The sequence below is a fragment of the Carcharhinus amblyrhynchos genome, chromosome 13 (assembly GCF_965287045.1).
Source record: "Carcharhinus amblyrhynchos chromosome 13, sCarAmb.v2.hapA, whole genome shotgun sequence".
Classification (NCBI taxonomy): Eukaryota; Metazoa; Chordata; class Chondrichthyes; order Carcharhiniformes; family Carcharhinidae; genus Carcharhinus; species Carcharhinus amblyrhynchos.
The window spans coordinates 74,560,569-74,577,627 of record NC_137336.1 but is presented as its reverse complement, the minus strand read 5'-3'; the positions used below and the strand labels follow the sequence as shown (position 1 = coordinate 74,577,627).

Genomic DNA, 17,059 nt, shown 5'->3' with positions numbered 1-17,059 from the left:
TTATAACTTTGCTCGACCCTTTCTACTGTTTTTGGACTTCCCTGTTACAATATACCATATCTCCTTGCCCAAATTGTCTTCCTGATAGCCTTAAGATGTTGTAGGGTTCACCAAATTCTGAAACCTCAGCTTTAATGAAAGCTTTCTTACTTTCATGTAAGACAGTCAGGTGAACAGAAAATGTCAGTCCTTTCTAGAGCAGGGGGAGCATTTGTTGGCACAGAAAGCAACTTTAGATTTCTTCCATATACCAACTGGTATGGACTGTACTGACCAAATATGTGCAAAGAATTTGTTGCATACACCGGCCATGCCAATGCCATGTGCAATTTACAATCTGGTTGGTCAATCAATATTTTATGTAAGATGTTGTCTATTATCTTGCGGTTTCTTTTGGAAAGACCATTACTAAATAGCCCCTCAGCTGCGGTGAGCCATAACTAAAATGTTTAGATTTTAGCACATTTCCTGAAATTCATTGGAAAATTCCCCCCCCATTATCTATCAGGAACTTCATTGGTGTTCCTAATCCAGTTCCCACCTATTTCTCCATGACGTTATCAACAACGGTCCTTTTTACTTTGTATTATGATGGATAGGCTACATTTGCTTTCCATATCTATGTAGTGTAGCAGACAAATACCCATATCCTTGTCCTAAACTTTCCAATATGTTGCCACTGCATTAGTAAACTTTCTAGCTAGTGGCAAACTCACTTCAGGATGTGGTGGTGTCTTGCAATATTTAATGCAGATTTTGCATTGTGCAAGTGATTTGTTCAATAAAATCCTTCTTTATCAAGCGCTCCCACATCACAAAGTACAGTTTTCAGCTTTTTGTGGTGCTGGATGCGCAAACTGTCTGTATAATTTCCAAATCACCTTCTTTTGCTCTACCAAATTCTTATTCTCTGTAGTTAACAAATGTTCATGAATCTTCTGGTGAGAAATCTCTGGCTTTCTTAGTGGCAAGTAGTAATGATCTAAAAAAGTAAAATGCACTCCCACACGTTTTGCAAACACTAAAGCTCGAACATTCTTCATATCCAGTTTCATTTGAACTGTCATCATTGCAGATTGACAACAATAGCGATATCTCGCAAGAGACTAGGTTGGTAGTGCGAAACAGATGTATTACTGTGATCTTGCAAGAGAGGATGTTAATGTTTGTCATCGCCGAACCTGAAACATAGCTTTCATACTGCCTGATCTGCTACCAATTTTTCTTATCAAGAGACTCTGGATAGCAGCGCCCAAACTATACACTGTAGAAGTGCAACCTGCACACAAGGATTAAGGTATCAATATGCTTGTCACTGGAGTCAAGCTCTGAAACTAGCTTGAATTATGACCATTTTCAAAACTCCTATAATTGACCCCATCTCTTTATTGGAATCTTCACCGATATTTGGTAGACTTTGAAGTTGAACCATCTTTGAACCCTCTATCACAAAAACAGAAAATGCTGGAAAGTCTCAGCAGACAAAGAGCCATTTAGACTTGAAACATTGGCTCTATTCTCTCCCCACAGATGCTGTCAGACCTGCTGAGATTTTCCAGCTTGCAGCATCCGCAGTGTTTCGCTTTCAATTGAATTTCCTGTCCTTTGTTTCACGGCATGGTCATTTGCATTTGTTAAGAAATGCTACTTAGAGCTGCCGTCATTTAACCTAAGTAAGATTCCCCCTTGGAATTGAGTCCTTTTAGTACCAGAAGACTCAACATGGGAAATGTGAGCATATTCCAGTAATTTAAACACTGATAAGGATTCCAGAGTTCCAAGTTCAAATTTGATAACATAAGAGCATAAGAAATAGGAGCAGGAGTAGGCCATCTAGCCCTTCGAGCCTGCCCCGCCATTCAATAAGATCGTGGCTGACCTGTCGTGGCTCAGTTCCACATTCCCGCCCTCTCCCCATAACCCTTAATCCCCTCTCTTATCAAAAACCCATCAACCCGCGTCTTAAAAATATTTAGCGAGGTAGCCTCCACCACTTCAACGGGCAGAGAATTCCAGAGATTCACCACCCTTTGAGTGAAGAAGTTCTTCCTCAACTCTGTTCTAAACCGCCCCCCCTTTATCTTGAGGCTGTGCCCCCTAGTCCTACTGTCCTTTCTGAGCGGGAAGAGTCTCTTCACCTCTATCCTATCCATCCCATTCATCATCTTATATGTCTCAATGAGATCTCCCCTCATTCTTCTAAACTCTCCTCATAGCTCAACCCCCTCAACTCCGGCATCAGCCTAGTAAACCTCTGCACTCCCTCCAAGGCCAAAATATCCTTGCGTAAGTACGGTGACCAAAACTGCACACAGTACTCCAGCTGCGGCCTCACCAATGCCCTATATAGCCGCAGCAAGACCTCCCTACTTTTATATTCAATCCCCCTCGCTATGAAGGCCAGCATCCCATTCGCCTTCCTGACCACCTGCTGCACCTGCAGGCTGGGTTTTTGCGACTCATGCACAAGGACCCCGAGGTCCCTCTGCACCGTCGCCTGCTGCAGTTTTTCACCACGTAAGTAATAATCCTCCCTACCATTATTCCTACCAAAGTGGACCACCTCGCACTTGCCAACATTAAATTCCATTTGCCAGTTCCTGGCCCATTCGCCCAGCCTATCTAGATCCTTCTGCAGACTCTCCACACCCTCCACACAATTTGCCGTTCCACCAATCTTGGTGTCATCAGCAAATTTCGACACCATACACTCGGTTCCCTCCTCCAGATCATCTATATAAATGGTAAATAGCTGAGGCTCCAGCACCGACCCCTGGGACACTCCACTAGTCACCAACCGCCAATCCGAATAGCACCCACTGACCCCCACTCTCTGCCTCCTATTTGACAACCAATCCTCTATCCACGCTAACACCCTACCCCCAACTCCATGCCCCCTGACCTTCTGCAATAACCTCTTGTGAGGTACCTTGTCAAACGCCTTCTGAAAATCAAGAAAGACCACATCCACCGGCTCTCCTCTATCCACCGCCCTAGACACATCCTCATAGAACTCCAATAAATTTGTCAGACACGACTTCCCCTTAACGAAACCGTGCTGCGTCTGCTCTATCAAGCAATTCCCCTCAAGATGCCTCGCTATTTCCTCCTTGATGATAGATTCTAACATTTTACCTACAACAGACGTTAAACTAACCGGCCTATAATTCCCTGCCTTTTGCCTGGCACCCTTCTTAAACAACGGCGTAACATTAGCCGTTTTCCAATCTTCTGGCGCTTCCCCGGAATCCAGCGACGTTTGGAAAATAATCACCAAGGCATCCACTATCACCTCCGCCATTTCTTTCAGAACCCTCGGATGCATTCCATCCGGTCCTGGGGACTTGTCCACAATCAGTTCCCTCCAGTCTGTCGAGCACCGCCTCTCTAGTAACAATAATATCATTGAGACCCTCCAGTCCTACCACCTTTCCATCGCTAACACCCAGCAAATTATTCACTTCCTCCTCCGTGAAGACCGAAACAAAAAAGTTATTCAAGACCTCAGCCATTTCCCCATCCCCTACCACTAAGTCCCCACTCATCCTCTAAGGGTCCAACGTTCACCCTAGCCAGCCTCTTCCTTTTTATATATTTATAAAAACTCTTGCTATCCTTTTTTATATTAAGCGCTAGCCCAGCTTCATAGTTTATCCTCCCCTTCTTTATTAACTTCTTTGTCAATCTTTGTTGACACTTAAACCTCTCCCAATCCTCTTCTCGCCCACTACTCTTAGCTACTCTAAACGCCTCTGCTTTTAATTTAACACTTTCCTTCACCTCCTTCGTTATCCACGGCTTATTACCTCTCCTCCTACGGTCCTTTTTAACCATCGGAATAAATTTCTGCTGAGCACCAAGAAAGATCTCCTTAAAGATCCTCCACTGCTCCTCAGCAGACCTACCTTCCAACGCGCTCCCCCAGTCAACATTCGCCAATTCTTCTCTCATCCTACCGTCCTCCCCTCTGTTCAAACAAAGGACGCGTGTCCGGGAACCCAATTTCTCCTCCTCCGTCTGCACCATAAACGTCTATCAAAATCCATGATGTATTCTTCCTCTTTCTGATATTCTGTTTTCCTAAAGCTATCCAAGATTGTCCAAGCTTCTTCTTAGGCTTACAACAGCTTTTTTTTTGTAACACGTCTCCAATAACAGACAGAAGGTTCAATCCACTTCTTTATTCAAATCTGCAACTTTCCACTGTGAAAATACCTCATTTTTTGGCTGGGAACGATTATGCTAATGCTATACCTTATTTCTTGCAGGAGATAGAAGTAACATTCCCACATTTAAACATCATCCTTCTGTTGCCGACATGGTTTAGAATCAGAAAATGTTGATGGATAATCAAAGCTTGCAATTTTGTACTGTCCTTCTCCCATTATGTAACTGAAGTTGTAAGCAACAGTACACTTTTCCCTTAGAGTATTGAAACAAAAAGCACTCGCATCGAATAAAGTCCCTATAGTGAAGCAGTAGCTCATTCGGCCCATTGAGACTGTACTGACTCTCTGACAGCTTATTAGCCAGGCCCTATCCCCTAACTCCGCACAGCCACCATGGCTAATCCATCTAACCATGAATCTTGAGACACTAAGGGACAGTTTAGCATGGCCAATTAGCCTAACCTGTACACCTTTTGGACCAGGAGGAAACCGGAGTACCTGGAGGAATTCCACACAGACATGGGGAGAATGTGCAAATTCCACACAGTCACCCGAGGCCAGAATTGAACTCAGGTTCCTGGCACTGAGAGGCAGAAGTTATAACCACTCTGCCACCATATCATATACATCAATCAGTCACCAAGTCTAAAGCTTGTCCTCGGCTATCATTGTTACTCACAATAAGTGGTTGTGGTGGATGAATCATTAGGTTTGGATATGATCAGTGCAACTTGTGGGCCAAAGGGCCTGTTTGTGCTGTAGTGTTCTATGTTCTATTTCACACTGGTCTTTAGGTTTAAGTTGTTTTATTATAAGCCACTTCCTCCGTATTGCTAGCCAACAAGGAGCTCCACACGTAATGTTGCAGCTGCCCCTACTTATAGTACAATCAATGTCATGTGTGTAACTAGCAATTCAATTTTCTTCACAAAGTAATTGCAATACTGTTCTATTGACGTTGACATCTTTGATCTGCTTGATAGCTACAGTCGTAAAATCATAAAATCCCACCGTGCAGAAGTAGGCATATAACACCACATATTTACCCCACTAAGCTCCCTGACATTAAGAAGCAATTTAGCATGGCCAATTAATCTAACCCACACAGTATTTTTATATTGCTGGTCAAGTTTGATTTCTGCTCATTGATAATCACCCCTTAGGATCGTAATAGTAGCAGATTATGCGATGGTAATGCCATTAATTGTCGCGGGGTCATGGTTGTAATCTCTCTTGTTGAAGGTGGTCATTTCGTGGCACTTGTGTGATGCAGATGTTATTTGCTGAAGCCTGCACATTGTCCAGGTGTTGCTGCATTTGGACATGCACTGCTTCAGTATCTGAATAGTGCTGAACATTTTGCAGTCATCTGCAAAAATACCCACTTCTGACCTTATGATGCAAGGAAGATCATTGAAGCAGCTGAAAATGGTTGGGCCTGGAACACTACCCTGAGGAACACCAGCAGTGATGTTGTGGAGCTGAGGTGATTGACCTCCAACCATCACAATCATCCTCCTTTGTGCCAAGTATGACTCCAGCCAGTGGAGAGTTCCCCCATGGTTCCCATTGACTCCAGTTTTCTATAGTTCCTTGATGCCATACTCTGTCAAATATTGCCTTGATGTCAAGGGTAGTCACCCTCACCTCTGAAATTCAGTTCTTTTGTCCATGTTTGAACCAAGGATGTAATGAGGTCAAGAGGTGAGTGATCCTGGCGGAACTCAAACTTAGCGTCTGCCAGCAGGTTTTTGTTGAGTAAGTGCTGCTTGATAGCACTGTTGACAACCCCTTCCATCATTTTACTGATGATCAAGAGTAGACTAATTGGGAGGCAGTTGGTCAGGTTGGATTTGTCCTGTTGTTTCTTGTGTACTGGACATACTTGAGCAATTTTCCACATTGTGGGATAGATGCCAGTGTTCAGTTGCACAAACACAAGTATTCAGGACTATTGCTGGAATATTGTCAGGGTTCATATACTTTGCAGAATCCAGTGTCTTCAGCTATTTCTTGATAGTATGTGGAGTGAATCAAATTAGCCGAAGACTTAAATCTGTGATGCCAGGAACCTTTGGAGGAGGTTGAGATGGATCTTCCATTCCGCATTTTTGGCTGAAGATTGTTGTGAATGCTTTGGCCTTATATTTAGCACAATATGCTGGTCTCCTTGATCATTGAGAATGGGGATTTTTGTAGACCCAGTTGTTTAATTGTCCATCATCATTCATGACTGAATGTGGCAAGACTGCAGACCTTAGTGATTTGTTGATTGTGGGATCGCTTAGCTCTGTCAGTCACTTGCTACTTTTGCTTCTTGGCATGCAAGTAGTCCCATGTTGTAGCTTCACCAGTTGATTTTTAGATACGCTTGGTGTTCCTCATGGTGTGCCTTCCTTCACTGAACCAGATTGATCCCCAGGCTTGATGGTAATGGTCAAGTGGGGGATGTGCCTGGCTATGAGTTTACAGATTGTGGTTGAATATGGTTCTGCTGCTGCTGATGGCCCACAGTGCCTGGATGCTCAGTCTTGAGTTACTAGATCTGTTCGATGTCTATTCCATTTAGCATGGTGGTAGTGCAACATAACATGATGCCATCGGCCATCCTTAATGTGGTCTAATTAACTTTGTTCTCAATTGTATATTTTGTTTTTGTTTTTATTTATTTTATTAACCTTCCACCAGTTGCTGGACTATTTTGAACCTGGAAAATAGAATAAATTTGAATCACTTACTACATAATCACCAAACGACTAGCCTTTTCTCCTGTAGCAGAATAAGACCACTTCCTGAAAGCTGAGATAGATACAGAGACTAAGCAAACGAGTACCTCCTTCTCTTCCTTCCCATCTCCCTTAATTACCCAGCTCAGCACTCGATTCAAGGTTGCACTTATACATGCTTGATGGTTTCTCTGACATCTCTCTTTTCCCTGGAGGCTTTAGAAAAAATAAACAGATCTTGCACTCAGGACAACCAGCAACCTCAGTTATGGCTGCCATGTGATTCTAAATGAGTCCACATTTTATCTGACCCTCCTCCATTCAAAGCGAAGAGAAGACCCATCTCCAAGCAATTCATGGCATCCCCACAGAAAAATCTTCACTTTTTTCAGTTTCCCACCAGTGGTGGCTTTCTTCCCTGAAAATAAACTCAATTCCTGTTTCTTGTTTCCAAGGTGAAAATTTAGCTCATTTTAATATAATTCTCATCTTCCCTGTTTAGGTTGAGTTGCAATGATCTGGGAGATTCAGGAGTGAAACGACTATGTGGGGCTCTGACAAATTCGGACTGTAAAATACGGAAACTGGAGTGAGTACCAGACTATGAAATTGTTAATCGTAACTGAATATTTGGCACAGTAAATTATCTGTATCAGCAATAGTGTAAGTAATAAACACTACACATTATTATTACTATGAGTATTAATATTGTCAATAAGATCATGATTTACTCTTAATTCCTGTCATGTTTCTCTCTCTCTGATCTCCAGTCTGGATAGTAACAGCCTGACACATTCTCACTTCCCTCTCTGTATGAACTGGTCATAAATGGGTCTGAATATGAATTATAATCAACCGAGAGATTCAGGAGTGATACATTTAAATAGTAATCTCAAATTAGTCTCAGTAACATGCGTCAGAATAAAAAGATGGACAAAACAATTAAATGTTTATTCAGTTATACATGTTCAATTTAGTTGAATTTTCATTCCGATTATAGATATTTAACTTTACAAGCTTGCTTAAAAATAGAAAACTGCTCTATAAGGCAGTTAACAAACTACATTAATTGCTCATGAGTTGTGTCCCAGAGATCCTCCCACAAGTTTGTGTTCAGTGAAGCTTCATGTTTGCTGAGATGACCCTATTCTTACATGAAAGTATCTCTTATGTAACTCTGTATGCTGACAAATGTAATCTATATTAAAAGCAACAGATTATTCAAATGCCAAATCAAAACACAAAACAGGAATTGTTTTAAAAAAATCTTTATCCAATTTGTTCATACCTTACAATGGCAGACCTTGTAAAAGGCTGAGAACTTTGCATTGAAAGATGCACAGTATTCCATGATTTGGGGCTGTTGTGTAGTCTGATTGCACTTTGGGTCAAAGTGGTCATATAACCAGTTTGGACAAGCTCAGTTAATCTAGAGTTACCAGGGTGGAATTTCAGCTCATCACAGGCTTATTCTGTGGGATTTATTATTCTCAAAGCAAAAATGGTTGAAAAATTTTGACCTGTGTCAATTTTATTGTATGAAAATGAATAAACTATCAGAGTCTGTGACTTTAATGAACTCAGTTGTAAAATACAGAAACTGAGTTTGTGCTTATGATAATTGGAGGTCTATCATTTAGTATCTGTCGTAGTGTTCTTAGGACAAGTGACTAAAAGCTAAGTCAAAGAGGAAGATTTTAAGGAGCATCTCAAAGAGAAGGGAGCAATCGAGGCAGAAAGAATTGGGAAGGGAATTCCAGTCTTTACACCCCAGGAGTCATGGCCTGGTTTAGTTGCCATGGCAATAATCGCAGTACAGAATAGTCTTAATTGTGTTATTATTAATAATGGACAGTGTTTTTAATAATATGCATACTGATATTCATGGACGTGTTAGTATTTTTATTAAAGGTCCATTCATAATACACTCATAATAAGCTTGGCAGCAAAGTTGAAGGCAATGAAATAGAAGGGACACTGTTAGTATGGATGGATAATGGTCTGATTGACAGGAAACAGACAGTTAGTGGATTTTCAAATAGAGGAAGCATGCAGTGGGGTCCCCAACAATCAATCTGATACAGTATCTTTTTATGTATATTAATGACTTGGATGTATCGAAAGATAAGGTGCCAACCTGGTGAAATTACCAAGCAATTTGCAGAACAAATAGTGGAAGCAGCACGTAAAGAGGTAAATTCATGAATCAGTTCAAGGATCTACAGTCTGAACATATCCAGTGTTAAATTCTGCCATCCTTAACTGGTCTGGCCTACATGTGAATCCAGATAGACAGAAATGTAGTTAACACTCCAATGCGTTCTGGAATGCTACTTTGCTCTGGCAAGCTACTTTTGTTGTATCGATCCACTGTAGAAAATTGGGCAAGGAATGATACCAAATGAAGTCATCAGCAACAATCTAGGCATCTGAAGCGGCAAATTCAACCCTGTTGAAACTGCAAAGTCCTTGCTACTTCTGCAGGCTTGTGCCAAATTTGGGAGAGCTGTCTCACAGACTAGTTAAGCATAGTCATGTGGTGGTTTGGAATTAGTTGCTCTGGGAGTCCTCAACTTCAGTTCCAGAGCCCATGCAGTTTCATGGCATCAGGTCAAACATGGGCCCTGCTGATTACCATGTGCCATCCCCTCTTCAACTGATGAATCAGTACTTCTCCATGTTGAACACCACCTAAAGGAATCACTGAGGATGGCACGTGTTGAAAATGTTCTCTGATTGGGGGATTTGAGTTTCCATCACCAGGAGTGTCTCAGTAGCAACACACAAGGCAGAACTGACCAAGCCCCAAAGGACAGAGTGCAACATGTGGTGAGGGAACTAACAAGGGAATATCATATTTAGTCTCATCGTCACTGTTAGGGAGAAAAATAGCTATTTGGCTATCTTTCTCTCACAAGAAAATTGGACAAAGACTCCTGGAGTTTCAGACAGTACCTTCTATTATGAGCTAGAGAATGGGCCGGCCCCAGTGCTCCAATTAGTGGTTTACCAGAGAGATCCACAATGCAGGGATTAAATACACTTATAGTTAAGATCCAGTTGCAATTACATATGTATTTTGCACTGGAGTTATATCTATATCCACACACGGCTATTGATTAGGGTTACATCATGTATGCATCATTGAATCCCTACATTACGAGAGGGACCATTCGGCCTGTTGAGTCTGCACGGACCACAATAGCACCCAGGCCCCATTCCCATATCCCCACATATTTACCTTGCCAATGCCCTGATACTAGGATCAATTTAGAATGGCCAATCAACTTAACCTGCAAATCTTGGACTGTAGGAGGAAACCAGAGCACCTGGAGGAAACTTGCACAGATACAAGAGAATATGCAAATTCCACACAGTTACCATAGGCTGGAATTGAACCTGGGTAATGGTGCTGTGAGGCAGCAGTGCTAGCCAGTATGCCACTGTTCCGCCCTTAAGGTAGGATGGTATAGTTGACCAATTAGAACATGGTGCTTACATCAACCTAATTATAATTTCTACCCAATTATGAAGTTATCTTTCTAATCAATGTTTCACCAACTCCCCTGTCCCATTGCCTCTTGTTGGTACGGCAACTTGTTAAGACCCAGGTCAGAAATTCCAAGGTGTTTTATGAAGGTTGCCTAGATCTTAACTTTTTACATATGAATTTAGCACAGGTGAGCATATGGGGTTTTGCTCCAAGTATGATTCAAGTGACTCACTAGGAAGCTTTTATCAAACATAGTTCATTTAAGAACACAGTTAAAATATAAATGATTTAGCATAACTTTTGTCAACCAGAAGAATCAAATGTGATCATTTAAACCTGGCTATCCATGATGTTCTAAGTTAAACAACACCCCACAAACATGCACTTCCTTTGAGGCTGGACACAAAAAAACACATGCTCGTGTGATTCTGGATTTTGCAGATCTTTAATGTCTGCTGTGAACTGGTCCTTTGAATGTTGGAGTAAAATTCTGAGACTTTCTAGTCATGGAATTATCCAAAAAAACTTATGAAGACAGGCAGAGACACTGCCTGCTTTTATCAGCTTCTGATATGGAGATGCCTGTGTTGGACTGGGATAAACACAGTAAGAAATCTCACAACACCAGGTTAAAGTCCAACACGTTTCTTTGGTAGCAAACACCACTAGCTTCTGGAGCGCTGCCCCTTCATCAGGTAAGTGGGAGTTCTGTTCACATATGCCCTGTTTGTGAACACAGCATGTGGAATGCAAGATCTTTAATAACCTGGGAATATTATAGGTTACCCTTAGGTAATCCCCTACTGCACATCATGCAGGGGTATTTTAGCTCTCCCAATTCTAACTAATCCATCTGGGGAAGCTTTACCATGTTTGGACATTAGATAGATTTCAAACATACAGCACTGGCTTGTCAAGACCAGGCTTTGTGACATTTCATAAATATCTCTGTAAACCTGATATTTGAATATTATATCCGTTTAATACCTAAATTGCCCTTGTGATGATACTGTGTATTTGAGTCATGTTTCTGTGCAGGATTTTTTCGAACAGTCTGTTCTAACACCAGTGCTGCTTGGTCTGTAACTGGCAGCCTCTGTTACTGCAGCAGCATAATTGATTTTAATTACTACAATGTTTGTTTTAATCTGGACTACTGCAAGGTTATTATTTTAATGGTGTTTTTCAGAGTGGGGATTGATTAGGCTGACTGGAGAGGCCTAGGCTTAGAGAGAAACCCAATTCAGTTTGCTGCTTGGGATATTTCCAGAGAAGCCACTTTCTCTGTCTCTTTTTCTCTCTGGATTTTGAGACTAGGATCCATCAGAAAATGAGTCTTTTTCTGAGGTTATGCTATTTGAGGGTAGATCTTTTCTTTGGAGGCTGCTATATGAGAGTCCAGAGGAGTTAAAAGGGGTTAAAAGTCTGGAAATGTAGCATACATGTATGCATATCTGTACTGTGCTGATTCTGAAGAGGCATTTAAATCTATGAAGATACTACTTACATTGGAGCTTAAAAAGATGGATAGCTGTTAAGAATTATACTTATAATATTAAAGTATTTTAACTGGTAAAAGTTATGCTAATTATTTTGTTTTTGTTTTTATAAAAGCTTCCTATTGGATCAATTAAACCATACTGGGAGTAAAACGTCTTGCGCTCGCCATAATGCCAAAATCAAACAAAGTTGGGGTCTAGACTAATTTCATAATATACCTTGCAGTTTCTGATCTGGTCCCCAACACTAACTGAATCTTTTTCATCTCTTGAATCCCTTCTTGGAGAGTGTTACAAACAGGCTGCCCCTTTTTAAATCTATCTCAGATCTCCACCCATGGACGAATCTATAGTACTAGGTTCCAATACTATTCTCCCATCCCCTTCTTTCTCAGACCTCCCATAACCTGGATCAGTGATTCAGAATAGCTTGCCTGATCTCTCTAAGGACACAAACTATATGCTGTCATATATCCTCCCCACAATAGCGCAATTCTGTCCACTGACTGGTGAAAATTACTTGTTGTGAAATCCAGACATTAGTTTTCTTGGTTCATTGTCCTGTTCCACCATTTGGTAGCTGAAAATACCGTCCGTGATGCAGTTAAGTGCTTTTCCTCAAGTTCACTGATGCCTCATGATTCCATAATTGCTACCAGAATGAATAGGAATCTTGAAAATATTAATGTTCACATTTAACTAGCTCCCATAAATTTGCATTTATAAATTAAAATAGACACACATATAAATCACAGATACAGAAGTCTTAAAACTGTAAAGTTCAGATTGAATCATTGACAAACTTGAAATGACTATAGCTTTGTTCAAACCTACAATTCAATCTTTTGAATTTGAAAACCATCTAAATTTCTTTTGGATAGATAGTCATTTGTTAAGTTTTAACTTTAATTGATTCAGTAATCACAACCATGCCCTATTTACTCCATACCTTTGTTCCTTGGTTACTATGGTGACCTGCACTGCAGCTTCCTCTCTCCATATACTTCGGATGTATTTGTTTGCTGAAAGTACAGATAAGCCATAGTCGCTGTCTCAGCTGTTTATCACCTATTCAAGACTTCCAGTACTTTTTACTGCACAGTTCATTTTGTCAATTAATTTAGAATGTGTTTCTGGGTGAAGCAGAATGATTTTATTCCATTTCCCCATTGAGTAACTAACTCAAGTTCTGCCTTCGTAGAATCACCTTTTTCTTGGTTTTGACATGTCTACCTGGACACTTATAGAAAGTAAATAGAATATCTAAAAAGTTTGTGCTGATTCAAGGCGCTTCCCTTGCAGGAATCTTCACCAAGGTACTTGTTTCCCCACACCCGCTCAGGAAGAGTTGGTGACTAACTGCACTCTATTCCCTCAGGAGCATGGCTTCACAGTACATACTTCATTATCTCCTGCCCTCTAAAGCAAAAGCCCTTGTTTATTGAGAGAGTAAAGAATATTAGAGGGCAAGCTACATTCCAGCATGCCTTTCAGATTGTTCCTCATCTGGAGCTCAGGTGACCAGTGATGTGACATACAGCCATCAGGTTTTATACTGATTTGAGGCTCTTCTCTGCCCATCCATTCAACCATTCACTCACTCAGCACCCTGACCCATTTCACCAACAGTAATTGTGTGCCCTTCCTCCAGATCTCCCAGAAAGGCTGACGTACCGCTGACAGCCTGCTGCTGCTGCTTGGGAATTGCAAGTACTGGTGGGAATGGCCTTTCTACCAATTTCATTTTCATCTATATTAACATTGTGTGCTGCAGTCACCTTGCCAGAACACATTAGGTCACTAATCCTTCTGCCATGCTGCAACCACGTGTCCAAATCTGCTCAACTCCTCAGCAATTTCCATCCATATTGATGGGCTGATCTTCTGCTGTCCCATCCTGAGGGAACAACTTCTCTCTGAACCTGAGCTGCTTGGAAGAGTACCATCAGAGAAGCATCATTAAACAGGGAAGTACTATTTAATCTGTTGCTTTTGAATTCAGCCCTTTGTTTAGACACTAGAGCTCTCTAAGTAATGCTGATTGCCTTAAAATATGGTGTCAGCATTGCTTGAACTAGGATTTCCCCTGCAGTGAGTGGTTAAGGTCTGGAATGCTCTGCCTGGAAGTTTGGCGGACATGTTCAATTGAAACATTCAAAGAAGAATTGGACTATTCTCTTAAACGAATGAATGTGCAGAGTTATGTATGAAGGTAGGGGAATGAACTTAATAAATTACTCAGTGCAGGCACCATGGGCTAAATGGTGTCCTTCTACTCTAACAATTCTGTGATTCTGCCTAAATGGATGGCTTTCCCTCACCTTTCAGACATTAATTTGCTGGCTGTGGCAATATTGCATTCATAACTGGAGTTGGCTAGTTCACTTGGTTCAGTGGTGAGAGTGTGTTGCAGAATGATGCTAATGTTAAGGATTTGATCCCCATACCAGCTACATTAGCTCATGGAGTCCCACCTACTTCCTTTACCCCATATTTGCCAATTAATTGGGTGAAAATTTCTCAAAAAAAATTCCATGTCGAACAGGCAAGAAGACAGTGAGTTTTCTCACTTTTTTTTTCAAGCAATGTTGTAATGGGAATTTGCAGCACCCTGCATCACAGCAGCCATAATGTGAATCTCATCAGTAGCAGTGGGAAGTGTAGTGAAGTCTCAGCTCGCCTAGGAAACCGTTTGCTGAGCTCGAGAGGCACTTAGCAAAGGTGTCCCAACCTATGTTACACAGCATACTGCACAGCATACTGGGATATCTGTCACCATTCCCCCTGCTCCCACCCCCCCTCAATTGGTGGGGACCATGTACGATCCTTGCTGGTGAGGACTTCAACTGGCAGATAGGGTAAGCTAAGTGAGTCCAGATGATAGTGTCTGGGCCTCATTAATGACATGTAAAATCCGTCATTAATATTGAAATCAGTCTCGCGCCCAATGATGTCACTGGCAGAGGAGCTGGCAGGATCGCGAGAGGCAAGAAACCAAACCAGAGTTTTCACCTCTTGCCCTACCTTACCAGCTCATCACGCTGGTCAATTGCCTTGGCGGGCCAGTAACATCGCACCCGTTGTCTATCTCTCTCTCTCTATCTGTAATTGAAGATACACAAATGGCCCTTTCTGGATTATGTTAGAGTACCTAACTCTGTCAGTTCATCTGACGAAGGGGCAAAGCCCCAAAAGCTAGTGGTATTTGATATCAAATAAACCTGTTGAACTTTAACTTGGTGTTGTGACTTCTGTGTTTACTCCAGTCCAACACCAGCATCTCCACATCGTACACTGCCACGTATCCAGCCTCCAGTCCAAATATCAGTAAATTGCCAGCAATTATTTTTCACAAACTTCATTCCTGATTCACTGATTATCCCATGTCCTGCCCTAGTGAGTAAGGATATGGGGATTCTAGCACCACTATCTCTTTTGAAATTTAATGTCTCCTGTAGTTATATTTTGTTTGTTCTTTGCCACCAGCGCCACCTCCCCCCACGCCCATCCCCATTTCCCTGTCACGTAAAACAATTTGGGTTTCTGCTGTTTCCCAATTCTAATGAAAACTCATCAAACTGAAACATTAACTCTGTTTCTTTCTTTGCAGGTGCTGTCTGACCCAGTGGATATTGTTGCATAATCTATTTATATTTCAGATTTGTATTATCAGTACTATTTTGCTTTCTGTTGTGTTTTGAGCATCCCACCCTGTACATTATTATTGTTAATTCTTTAAAACACTGGAGATTTACTTTAATTGCTGTTATTTTATTTTCTCTAATCCCCAGTCTGAATGATAACGCTCTCACAGATTTGTGTGCTAAGGATCTCACTTCTGCTCTCAGTACAAACCAGACACTGACAGCTCTGGAACTGAGTAGTAATAATCTAGGAGATTCAGGAGCGAAACAACTATCTGCAGTTCTGAGGAATCTGGACTGTAAAATACAGAGACTGAGGTCAGTATCAGACTGAGATATTGTTTATAATATTTAATATATTCTGGACACTTTTTAGTATAATAAAAAATTCTCCATTATTGTCTTTGTCAGTAATGCAATTGTAATTGTGTAGGCTGGCAGTCAGTGTCAGTTTATGTAGCGCACTGTGCCGCACCTTCCTGTCATTCCTTCCAACTCAGGCTGTGTTAGAAAGGTACTGTGTCATGGATTCCCAAGTTTGTAGAGTCCCTACAGTGCAGAGAGAGGCCATAGTTTTTCAGTCAAGGGCAGGAGAATTGAGAGTAAGGGAGCCACACCCTGTTTTTTATGAGGTTGAGAAGTCACTCGTGAAAGGGGTAAGGGTGGGGCATAAACACAGGGATTTGACGGGTCAGTGCTATGATTATCTAGAAGTTAGAAGTGGGGTTAATTATTTTAACATTTTCTGCAAGACAGTTAGAAGCATCTAAAATTTGCAGTTTAAATCTGAATGTCGGTTGGTTTCTGTTAGAGGACAGTTGTCCAACAGAACTTTGAACTTTTGTGCAGACATCTGGGGATGTTGGGGGTAAGATTTCGTCTTTGGCATAGCCCACAGGGATGACACTGAACCAACATAGGTTATGGGCCCAGAGTGGCCTTTCCACTGGCTCCTGTTAGTTCTCTCACTGATTCCAGAATAATTGAATGTCAGTCCTACAGATACTTGTGTCGAGATTTTGCTGGAGTACTGTAACATTCCTTTTTTTGAGGTCACACAATGGGGTAGGTGGCTGTCCCCAATCACAGCAGCCCTTGATCTGCGACAACATGAAGTGATTCGAGGGAAACGCAATTCCAACACATTTCCCAGACTACCCTATGTGACCAGCGACCAACATACGAGCTGTATGCTTTGTGGTTGCCAGAAACACACTGTCAATCAATTAGGCCACTCAGTTTCTCAGCTTCACGACCCAACTCACTATCAGTAATTGTCAGCCCTGCCTCTAGTTATCCCAGCTCCAGCCCTTTATCTACTGAGAGCATAAGGATGCAAAATCTCAAAGTTGCCCCCCTTCATCATTGGTTCCCTGATGTTGTGAGCTCTCTTCTCCCAAATTCATAGACCAGAATTTTATACTGCTTGGATGGATGTGTGCCACACTTGGAAGCTTGTGAAATCATGCAAGAAGATATTTGGTATGCTTCCTGCCATCGTCGCACATTCACGTGACATTTCATTCAT

The 17,059-nt window shown here is 41.6% G+C and overlaps 1 protein-coding gene across 2 annotated transcripts in view; it reads left to right on the top strand.

Moving 5' to 3' along the window:
* Nucleotides 1-17,059, top strand: part of LOC145351990 (NACHT, LRR and PYD domains-containing protein 3-like) — a 97,321-nt gene that overhangs the window by 57,720 nt on the left and 22,542 nt on the right. For both annotated transcript variants that reach the window (XM_080201843.1, XM_080201842.1), the window contains 2 exons: nucleotides 7,398-7,484; nucleotides 15,679-15,849. In XM_080201843.1, the coding sequence (XP_080057969.1) occupies nucleotides 7,398-7,484; nucleotides 15,679-15,849 (258 nt within the window). The remainder of the gene's footprint in view (nucleotides 1-7,397; nucleotides 7,485-15,678; nucleotides 15,850-17,059) is intronic.